This window comes from Natator depressus, chromosome 9 (genome assembly GCF_965152275.1).
Source record: "Natator depressus isolate rNatDep1 chromosome 9, rNatDep2.hap1, whole genome shotgun sequence".
NCBI lineage: Eukaryota > Metazoa > Chordata > Testudines > Cheloniidae > Natator > Natator depressus.
The window spans coordinates 17,657,226-17,669,358 of record NC_134242.1 but is presented as its reverse complement, the minus strand read 5'-3'; the positions used below and the strand labels follow the sequence as shown (position 1 = coordinate 17,669,358).

Sequence of the window (12,133 nt, the reverse complement as noted above, 5' to 3'; positions counted from 1 at the left end):
ATATCAATGTGAGTTCTGCTAGCTAGAACATGCCAATAACATGCCAATGAACATGTGGTTCATTTCATTCAGGAATAAGAGTTGATTTACTATTCGTTGCTTATGAAAAGCTGGAAAAGGAATTCCTTTATTTACAGTGTTTCAAACCCTTGGGCTTCAGAAATCCTGAGTCAGCCCCTCCAAAAACATGAGATGATAATACATCGTTTTTCTTCTGAGCTTTTAGTGGTCTTTTCCCCTGAAACTTTTCTCTGCAAACTTGTTTTTAAATGAAAGGTGAGGTTCTCACTCAATTACATGACTTTGGGTTTGGGGGCTTTTAGAAAAACTCCAAATACTATGAGATAAAATCATTAGAATTGTTCACACAGTTCTATGCTACATGTTCCTTACTAGAAATATAACTATGGGACTTAACTCTGCCTCTGCTAAGGATGAAGTTTTCTCTTCTATAGTAAGCAGTGATTCACAGGAACGACAGTCTGTATGATTAACTGTAGCAGCTATCTCTTCTAGTACATCTAATTATTTGTTCATTAGACGATAAGCCCAGGAGTTAGGAATGTTTGGGGTCTCTCTGTTTAAAGGGCAGTCTCATAATGTACATATTAAAAATGAGCTTTCTGGTTTGCTTAAGTTAGACTGACAGGCTAAGAACCTTGTGTTGGTTTTGGCGGATAATGAAAAGCATATTAAGAGAAAAAAAGCTTTTGAGGATTGCTGTATCTATAAAATCATAAAGCATAATATAAACTTTATACTGTTTGCTTGTTTAACATTTAAAAGCCCATTAACAAATAGCATCTGATTGTGTGTGGAATAAGAGAATAAAAAGCATATAGAGTTCTCCTTCTGTAAACATGCCCTTGAACCCACTTGTTGCTTTGACAGAAGATTTAGTCACACTGAGAGGTGAGCTGGCCTTTACTCAATTGGAGAACCATCATTATAATATATTTAAAATAATTATATCCTGGGTAGTGGAACTTCTCTAGGTTTGTATGTAATGTAGCAAGGATAAGTTAATCAGAATGCTATGCCTGGCTTTCCCCATCATTGGAAGAGGTGGAGGAATAAGGGGAAGAATGTGAATGTGGTTAATTGTTGGAGAGGGAGTGTTCATTTGCTTGTCTTGCTGGTTGAGGATTACGTGGGATGGAATTGCTGCGGTTTGTTTCTGTGTCTGAGTGTGTGTGAGGGTGACGGGGGGTGGGTGGGATGGGATGGGAAGGGGAGAGTCAATATTTGCATTTTAAATGGTGTTCAGGGCACACAGAGCAAGCGGATGGTGTGGATTTTTGTTGTTCTTCTGCAAAAGTCTTAATAAACATGTGACCTGATCCTGCATTGCTTTTCTCCATGTGAGTAATATTTATTCATATTAGTAGTACTCTTGAAGTCAATGGGATTAGTCATGGGAACATGGAGGACAAAAAGACAGAAGGATTGGCAAAATAGGGTCCATAACTAATTATAAAATTTTTTGGCTTCCTTCCTTTATCACTAGGATTGCAATGTACCTGCATCTGGAAAGCTTTAAGCAACCGATAAAGAGAGATATGCATGGAAATTTTAAACTTCAGCAATGGGAGAATGGAGCTAAAACGTGTGCCTCTTCGAATACAGATAAAATAAGCAAAGGCGGCTCTGGCTAATGGTTAGATTAGAGTAATGGAGATTAGTACACCTGGGTTCTGCTCCTGACTTTGCCACTGAGTTGCTGTGTGGCATTGGGAAGGTCCCTTAAGATGAAATACTGACAAGAAAATGAGGCAGGCAATTGCTGTTGAGCTGTAGAACTTGCCCATCTTCAGTCCTCTGTCTCTCTTAAGTAACAATTATTAGTCATACCAAATTGCATGGTGTGTGGGGGTTTTCCCCCCTCATAGATGGGGGCTAGGGTAAGATAGCAAATACAGGGCAGATCTTCAATGGAGCTATGACAGTTTACAATAGCTGAGGAACTGCCCCTACAGCTTCATATTTGATCTTGCTGTGAGTCAAAATCTATACTCTGGACCCTAGAAGAGGGAAATACCAGAGACCTAACCTATTGTGTCATCTGATCCTTACACTCTGACTATAATTGCAATGAAACATTTCATCCATAAACTGAATGAAACTTTTTTGAAGTCCCAAGCTATAAATTATAAGTGCTAATGAATGTTATATGTACATTTTAAATCTACTAAGCAGAAGGAGAAATCATAGTGCAAATGCAAATCTTTCTTGCCTACTATGAGACATTAGTGAATACCCTGAAATAGAAGAATTATCTAGTCCTAGGAGAAATAATTACATATGTGACATATATCTAATGGAGATTATTGTTTAGATCTGCGGTAAAATAATCAATGATTGCTTTGGCCATAAATTTGCGATATTTAGCAGAATGTCCTTGTCATTTCATACAGAAGTGATATCAAGAAACCTGAGATTAGTAGTTATGTGAAAATGATTTTCATGTTTATAGTAACTTTTGGAAATTTTGCATTTCTCATTTTGCCTGTAAGGTGATGTTCTCCTACTTAAATTAGTGGGAATTTTGCCGTTGATTTTAGTGAAAGCAGGATTAAGTTTTTGGGCCCTGTAAAGAATTAACCATAGCTTTAAATTTACTCACAGGACTTGTCATTGAAATCAAAGTATTTAAAGTTAAGCATATGCATAAACCTTTATAGGATCGGGACCTTAATTTGCAGCGCTACTGAGCGTAAAAAGACATCAACAGTTTGACACCATGGGTGAAATTTTGCCCTCCTTTTTGTCACTGACAAAACCCCATTGACTTCTCTGGGACCAGGATTTCACACCGTATGCTCTGATGGTAAATTCTTTGGTGCAGGGCTTGTCTCACAATGTGTATAATCTACTGGTCAGTGTGTGTTAAGGCTCTCTCTCTTGCTCGATCTATATAGTGTATGTCTGTTCTAGCTAAAACTGGTCAGAAATTCTTCAGTGAAACTTTTTTGGTCAGAAAATGCAGATTCATTGAATTCAGAAAGTTTCACTGAGACATTTTATTTTAAATGACCTTTATTTTAAATATGTCCAACAGAACACAGGCAAGGCTCTGACAGGACCCTGCTTGCTCACCTTCACAGCCCTTCAAGCCTGGTGGGCTGAAGGAGACCTGGGAGTACTGGCTCCTGGTCCCAGCAGCCCTTCCCAATATCGCTCAAATAATTTTGAATAACACATTAGCATACAATCAGAAATGGGGCAGTTTGGAGAGGATAAATCAGCCATTTATGTAGTTCTCTTGACATAACTTTCCTAGTGTATTATACAGATTATTATATTTATATTCCTTTTCTCTATTCCTCCTTTCCCCCAAAGGCCAAATGTATGTCTGGAACAAGAGCTGGCAATAGTGGGACAGCGACAGCCGTGTGTTCAGGCTTTTGCCCAGGTTGTCAAGATGTGGAAACAAGGCTGCACAGGACACAGGTGGTGTATGGGCTATGAGAGAAGGTAATGCATGATTGCTAACTAAGTTATTTTATTACCTGTTTTCTGGTAAGGCAATTGATAGGAATGCTTCATACTTTGCCCAAGAAGTATGTACTGAGAAATGTATTCCAGTACCTTTAGCCCTCCCCACATAAAAGTTGCTATGGATCTATCAGTATGTGCTGTTGGGATTTTGCAGTCAATTTGTATTTCTATCAATCAGAGGCATGTGTTTCTGCACATTAGCATTTATTGTGGTGGGTAAAAATTATTTTTTAAAAGGGTTTTTTATTTGAATAGGTTTATATTAAGGCCTAAACATTATAATCTGTTAAGCCATTTAATTTAAAATACAAAAAAAATTTACACATTTGCTACCAAGTTTTAAAGAGTCAAACCACTGAACCGGTGGAAGTCACTGGCTAAGCACCTAGAACCAGAATTTGTTTAAGTGATAAACCAGTTTTTGACAGTGGGGCATGTTTCACTTTACTTTCTCAGGTACAAGAACCATTGATAATGTCTGAAATGAGTGTATGTTACAGATATAATGTGTGTGACGTATTAAGTCCTGTGTACATTACTGCTTTGTTTTGAATAAGCTTCACAGAAGGAAGTTGGGATAATTCTCTTCCATTGACTCTTACTTGATAGGACGGGATATTACACAGTCTACAAACAAGTGTACATCATAGAACATCGAACTGTCTATAAATGTTGTCCAGGATGGACCCAACAAGATGACGAACCTGGCTGCTTGTACTGTAAGTTGTGATGGGATCCATCCAACTTTGTGAGGCAAAGATAGAATAAATTTCTCCATCTGGCCTTATATACTTATTGACTGTGTGTTGTGAAAAGATGGCCTCTCTCTATTGCTTTTTAGATACATTTAGGATTCCCATAAACGTGAATGGTCTCTTATCATAGACTTTTTAAAAAAATGTGCATAGTAGCACCAGGTATCTTTAAGATGGCTGACAAATACTTTGCAAGGGCTATCATTAGAAGCTCAAAAAGAAAAGGAGTACTTGTGGCACCTTAGAGACTAACCAATTTATTTGAGCATAAATATTTTATTAGAAGCTTGACATTCATAGTTTATTGGTGTGCCAGTCTGTGCTCTCTGCTGGCCTTCCATAGACTTGATGTCCAGTTTAGTGCTGATATAAGCAAATGTAGATTCTTTGAAATAATAGAGTTGTGGCTGCTTAAACTAACACTAAATTTGGCCCTGACTCTCTTGCTCTGCACCTTGCACTCATGTAGCACTGGTATTGCTCTGTCCCTCCACAATGGGTATGGCCATTGTTGGGTCTAGAAACTTCTCTATTACAGCTCTTACCATCTACAGGTTTCCTGTATCTCTTTACCTCAGATTCTCCATTTTATTTACTGTACCTCTGAACTTCTCTACTTTGGCTATTTTTTCCCCTGTACAGCAATTTGGCCTATGTTTTGTATGAGAGAGACTAAACAAAATAAAATGTTTTAGGGTTGTATGCAGAGTCCTTGCTTTTGTGGTCATTTTTCTTGAGGGTTTGCCCTTTCTGCTTCCGACTATTGACTATTTTGTTTGCTTCTCTGTAAATGCTGTCAAAGATGCATTTAAAGTCTGTAACCAAATCTGAAGCATAAAAGGAATTTATCAAATTGAACTTCTATGGAATTGTAAAATCCTTTTCTTGGAAAAATAATGCAGACTCTTGGTGAATTCTTTAAGGCATCTGAGGAGCTAAACTAACCTTTATATTCAATACATTCAAGCACAAGGAGACTGTTTTGATTCAGCTGGTTCAGTATTGTGCATTTGAGGGACAGGGAGGAAATTGTCTCACCGTAGCTGTTACATAATCTATTGAGATGCCAGTTTCAATCATCTCCGCATTACACCACAGCAATTCATCCACCTTTCCATCATTCTCCCTATGGAACCTGGTAGCATTCTCAATCTTGCCAGACTGTGCTTTTCACCCTTTAAACATCTTAAAGTCAAACCACACCATTCCCATTAAACTATCCCAAGGCCATTATTACATTACATTATATTTTATTATCCTGGACTGGGACATCATATCTGTATGATAACTGGAAGGAAGATTCTTTTTGCCTATTCCCCTAATTTAACTTGTTCAATGAAAACCAAACCCCTGATTCATATCAGTTTGGGAGGCTTCTATTACAACCAGAAGATGACACACTGAGGTATTCGTTCTTTCTGAAGAGTTGTACAATGAAGTTTCTTCTTTGTTGTTTTTTTCTAGTGTTGTGCTCTGTAGGCACTTGTTTCAATGGAGGGAAATGCTCTGAAGGAGGATCCCTCATGTGCCAGTGTCCAGCAGGATTTCAGGGTCCACGCTGCCAGTATGGTGAGTCAAGCTTAAATTGCTTGCAGTGTATCTATAATAGTCTATATTGTTTTGAGGATGCATTCAGATAAAACGTGCTCAACTAATATTTTGTTGATATGAATTCTAACTTGAGGTTACTTCTGCTGCTTTTTAAATGGCTATGCAGCGGCTCCACCTATTCTCAGCACTTGCTTCCTTTTTGTTAAGTTTATTTAATAAAATAAACAAACAAACAAAAAACCACAACTGGCCCAATTTGTGAGGCTGTGATTCTGCACAATGTAATACTAATGAAAACCTCAGTGCTAAGAATACGGTAGAACCTCTGTCTACTGCTCACTTGCTAAATTGGATTACTTTCAGAAGCAGCCTGGCATTCTCACTCCATCTTTCAGCTATGGCCTTACCCTCACAAATAGTGGGCACCCAAAACTCTCAAGGGAGTCGACAGGAGTTTGGTGAATGCAAGGAATGTAGGTTCTGGGCCACAGATATTTAATGATGGGCTGCTGTAGTGATATGTCTCATATTAGGAAGACTGGCTTTACAAAATATGCTGCAGAACACTTCCTAGTGTTCTGTGAAATTATTTTGATATCTGCAGTTCAGTATTAAAGACACGGAGTACCTTTTGTGACTGTGGTATCACTGACCCCTTGTATTGTGGTATTTTCCCTCTTACTAGCTCCTTCACAATATTTGGTAATGTGCAGCTGGTCTATCAGGAATTGGTCAGGTTCTGCTCTAGTGTGCACTATGCAAAAGTATGTATTGCAGATATGTATGCAAACTATAAATATTGGCACTAACTGCTCCAGTCTAATAGGTATTTTGTTTTTTTAAGTCAGCCTTTCAGAACAGTCTGTCTCGTCAGACAGAGTTGTATAAATGAGGGAAAAACAATGATTTCCACTATATTTCAATCCTTAAGGACTTACTCACATTGTGGTCTGTGCAAATAAAGCTTTATTTGAAATTTTAGATCTTCAAATTTTCTCTTTCTAGCCATGTGAAGGGTAATGAGATTTGATGGCACTTTTACACTGACAGATTTTGTTAGGTTGCAAATGCTGAGCCAAATTCTTCACCTTGATACACTGATACAAATCTGAACTACCTGAGTGGAAGCCACGCAGAAGCTAGACTAATCTCACTTTATGATCTCTGTGCATGCATAAAAGAACCTACTCTATCAGTTTCTCTCTTTACTGTTCAGAGATATGACCTACCCTGTCACCAAAGCTTTTATTTAAAAAGGCATTCTAAATGATGGTCCAAACACTTGCAATGTGACATTATTGCTATAATGTTTTGGACCATCAGGGTACAGTTATTCTCATTCAACTATATTCTCCCCTCATTTACATCTAATGCTTCATGGTTGTAAGTGAGGGAGAATGTTAATGTCTCTGTCATACTCCATCTTGATTAGAGGCCTTAATTTAAAAGCAATATGCTCAAAAGCTGAATTCCAAATTCAGTGTATGGTTTGTGTCATTCTTATTCTATAAGCTATCAGACTCTGACCTCCACTTGGGCTCATATGGTGCTCTCTGTGATTTGACCTTTTATGGGAACACTGCACTGGTGTGGCTTCACTCCAAGTGAGGAGTAGCAGCTACTCCTGAGTGAAGGTAATGAGGTAATCTGGGTTACAGCAGGCTACATCACCTGATGGAGAAATGCAAACATTCAGCCAATGAAGGAACAGCAAGTGTTTATTTCACAAAGCCCTATTCCTGAATCTGGTCACAGATGACATTTTTAATGTGTAAACATAGAAAAAATGGAGCACTTCAATAAATAAAACAAATGGAACTTCAGCTGGTAGCAAAGCTTCAGAATATTGTGGGCCAAACTGTGATCTCAGGCCCGGTCTACATTAAGGATATTTGTATGAGTGTTTCTATGATTTATGTATTTACACTTATGGAAATCACAAATATATGTGTGCTACACTGACTCAAAGCAGAACTTATGCTCACTGTGGCTTTTGAACTATGTTGAGGTAGCTACACTGGTGCAAATTTCCTTCATGTAGACATGGCCTAAATGACACTGGTGTAAATCTGCAGCAGTAGCACGATGATACCAGTGGACCACTGATACGTACAATGTGTGGAGAGAGAGGAGGTCAGATCCTGGGACTAAAATGAGATTGTGCATTCATTAGCTCACAGGGAGCGGACTGGAGTGATAACTGGAGACATTGTAAAAACAGTGCAAGTTATCCTGCATTTTCAACTCTTCATGGTTAGGTGGAGCTTTGTAGTGGTGGTTTACTTTCTACTGATTTGTGAGAGTTTGAGTGGAATTTTGGTAGTCATTTCAAGTGTTATACAGTAGCTGCTGTCTGCCCTCTGGCAGGAGTAGATTTATAAATTAAATCCGAGAGGAAAAACCTCCATTCAAAAAGAACCCTAAGGTCAATTCATCTGACCAATCGAAACAAGGTAATTTAGAGTGCAAGTCCTGCTTAAACACTGGAGGGGTCCCCAATCAGTGTGCTTGTGAGATTTGTACCATATTTACAGGCAAAATGAAGTTAGATATATTGCGACATTAACAACTTTGGCTTCTATTTTTCCAACCGATGTCAGTCACCACTGTCACTCTCCAAGTCAAGCCAGCTTCCTGCAGAAATTGGGGTAATCTACTTTGAAATTTAAGGTTTCAGAGTAGCAGCCGTGGCGGTAGTCTGTATCTGCAAAAAGGAGTACTTGTGGCACCTTAGAGACTAACAAATGTATTTGAGCATAAGCTTTTGTGGTAAGAAGATATATATACACACATACAGAGAAGGTGGAAGTTGCCGTACAAACTGTAAGAGGCTAATTAATTAAGATGAGCTATTATCAGCAGGAGAAAAAAACTTTTGCAGTGATAATCAAGATGGCCCATTTAGACAGTTGACAAGAAGGTGTGTGGATACTTAACATGGGGAAGTAGATTTAATGTGTCATGACCCAGCCACTCCCAGTCTCTATTCAAACCCAAGTTAATGGTATCTAGTTTGCATATTAATTCAAGCTCAGCAGGTTTCTCATTGGAGTCTGTTTTTGTAGCTTTTCTGTTGCAGAATTGCCATCCTTAAGTCTTTTACTGAGTGGCCAGAGAGGTTGAAGCGTTCTACCGGTTTTTGAATGTTATGATTCCTGATGTCAGATTTGTGTCCATTTATTCTTTTGCGTAGGCCATCATGTGCCAGTAATGCCCCTCTGCCATGTACATTGGCCAAACCGGACAGTCTCTATGCAAAAGAGAAACTCCAGCGAGAAACTGCTGTGTGTGTAGATATATAATATCTTCTTACTGTATGTTCCATTCTATGCATCTGATGGAGTGGGCTGTAGCCCACAAAAGCTTATGCTCTAATAAATTTGTTAGCCTCTAAAGTGCCACAAGTACTCCTGTTCTTTTTTCTGAAATTTAAAGCATACATTTAATTAGCTTTGTTCATATCTTGCTCTTCCCATCTTCTTGCCAGTCTGCTGTAGGCTCCTAGCATTGAATAGTAGCAGGTGTGTCTAAGCATCCATCTAAGTAGAGCTGCTAGTGCCCCCCAGCTGGGACAGTGGTCCATAGAGGGAAGAAATATCACAGAACGGGGAGATGGCTTCAGTTTGGTTCCTCTGTAGAATGAATTTGCAATATACATTGTCCAAACTTTCTACTCTACACCCAGCCACCTTGCCTGTTTGTTCTCCTTGCCCCAAGAGTTGCTGAGCATCCACAAATTCCATTAAGTTCATTGAGAACTAGAGACACTCAGCCTCTTTGAAAATCAAGCTATTATATATGTGCTGCATCAATCTGTTCCACAGAAGGTTTGTAACAGGTCAGTGAGTTGACTTATGATAGCCCTGGGTATCATAACAATCTATAACATGGAGATCATCCTTTGCAATTGGCATGATAAAGTCTAACGACTCTTTTAGAGATGTTAAACTGTTTTGTCAGCCTGCAACATGAGGCCATTTCTATGCTAAGGCCATATGGTTATGAGTCACATAACAAGAAGCTTGTGGAATTGTCAGTAGAAATATGTTAACTGCACATTGTATGTTTCACTAGATAGTTTTACTAATTTACTAACACTAGCAGCAGTAAAAACTTAAAAGAAAAAAAAAAAGATTTATGCCTGAAATGCCCAGGCTCTTCATATAACCATTCCAAGGATTCAGTAACAGATTGAGCTGTCTCTCTCACTGTCACTTGCCATTTATCTTGTAATTTATGTAAGTCTATTATTACAATGAAAACTTGCAAACTGCATGTTTTTAATATTGTGTGAAAGCTGAAGTCCCTTTTTCTCCAAAGTGTAATGGGGGCAGGAGATGAGACATTTTTTATCATACAAAGAGAAATGATGAGAGCACTATGCTATGAATGCAATCTTCTGCACTGCAAGTTTTATTGTCATTCACTAATTGTTACTGGTAATCTTGCATAAGGTCTGCTAGTCACCTGAAGTGGACACCTTTGTAAATTCTTTTCATTCAGCTTGTTTAATTCTGTACTGAGACTATGCAATAGGAGATGAAGCTACTGAAAACACTCTAAATTCTGCAAAGTGAGGTGATTTCATTTACTTTATAACTAATATGCAGAAATGATGGGTAGCTATGCTCTGAGAGTCACTTAAGGGTTCCATCACTGCACCATAAGTCATAGTCAATGATTCTGTAAAGAATCTTTCCCTGCCTGCCTTTGCACACTGTTTAAAATACAGTAAACATTATTTAAAAGCCATTGCATATTATAGTGATACAAAATGGCAACATTGCCAAGGGGACCCTAAATAGGGATGGGCTGTGAAAACTGAGCTTCTCTGAAAAGGTAGACTTCTGAAGAAGTCTTGCCAAAGGGGGCAGGATTGACTGTGGTGGATTTTCAGGGAAGGGAGCTCTGTATTGTAGCTTGATCCACTCACCGATTAAGAACGCTTAAAAAGACAGGTGTGATGTCTGTATTAATACACCCTAGTTGGTGTGTATGAATGTAGTATTACCATCTCATGAGGTTGTAGGCTGGGTAAGGGTCTAACAAATTTTACACTGTCTGTTTACTGGTATAGAAGATTTCCACTAATGAGAAATATTCCTTAAACTTTGGAGACACTGTGACCTGTTTCTCGAGGACTTTAGTCAGGATACCTGGGTTATATTCTTGGCCCTGTCACTGGCCTGATAGATCACCTTGAGCAAGTCATTTCACTTCTCTGTCTGTTTCCCCATCTGTAAAATAGGGATAATGATTCTTGCTTTTTAAAGTGCTTTGAGATCTAGGCTATATAGAGCTAAGTATGGTTACTGAAGAGGGTATTAGAACTGGGATGTGGACACAAGGGCAAAGTAAAGCTTTTTATCTATTTCCATTGTTATGTGTGGCTAAACTGAATGCTTCTGAGGTAGAGCAACCATTAGTTAGGTGAATAGTTCCTGCATGTCTCATAACACTGGTCACATATTGTTAAGAAATCAAATATATAGCAGAATGCTCTCATCCAATCTATCTAGAGATCCTACAGCAAATGAAAATGGGTTAGTACTTTCTAGTCTAGTTGATTGGGGGTGGGGGGCAGAGTTCACACAGTGAATCTGCTTAAATTAAGGTTTAGTTTAAAAACATTTGATTGTAAGGATATGAAATCTGGTCAATTTTCTTACAACCCTAAATAATCTCTCTCTCTGGGAAGCTTTGCAACAAAATATTTTTCTTCTTTTTTCTTTAGTAAATATTTCTTCCTACAAAGAGTTATTTGATACAATTTGTGTCATTCATGCCTGTCTCTGAGACAACAGGCAATTTTGTTATTCAGTACTAAAGAGCATTATAGTGTAGTAAGAGTTTGTTTATAAAATGGTAGTGCAAATTTGCACCACTTGTGAGTTCCTTTTTAAAATATCAAATGTCATGCCTGAAGTGCCTACACTACGCTACAGATAGGGCCATCTTCAGAAATTGTAGCAGTGGATTTCCTGGGTCTACTGCCAGTTGTAGAATGAAGTAATGCTCATGTACTTGTTTGTGGGAGCAGTTTATCTTTTAAAATGGGGAAAAGCCTCCTCGTCGATATGTGAGAAGGTTCTAATCACTGCCAGGGTTCTTTGTGTTCTCTTTGCAGATTTGGGATCCCAAGTTCCGCACAACTTCAGCCATGGCTGAAACTTCAGAGTATGAATTGCTAGAAAATGCACAGGAATTCCTAATTTAGCCCATAGGGTGTGGAACTATAGGAAGATTCAAGGCTATCCTCCTTGTTCAGAGCTCCTCTAGCCTAGTACATGCATTGTCCTGTCAAGATTGTCCACTCCTCTTTTCTGGCA

At 38.5% G+C, this 12,133-nt stretch overlaps 1 protein-coding gene across 1 annotated transcript in view; it reads left to right on the top strand.

Annotated features, from left to right (window-relative positions):
* Positions 1–12,133, top strand: part of LOC141993856 (uncharacterized) — a 281,814-nt gene that overhangs the window by 23,440 nt on the left and 246,241 nt on the right. The window contains exons 2-4 of the mRNA XM_074963607.1: positions 3,340–3,474; positions 4,108–4,217; positions 5,718–5,822. Of these exons, the coding sequence (XP_074819708.1) occupies positions 3,340–3,474; positions 4,108–4,217; positions 5,718–5,822 (350 nt within the window). The remainder of the gene's footprint in view (positions 1–3,339; positions 3,475–4,107; positions 4,218–5,717; positions 5,823–12,133) is intronic.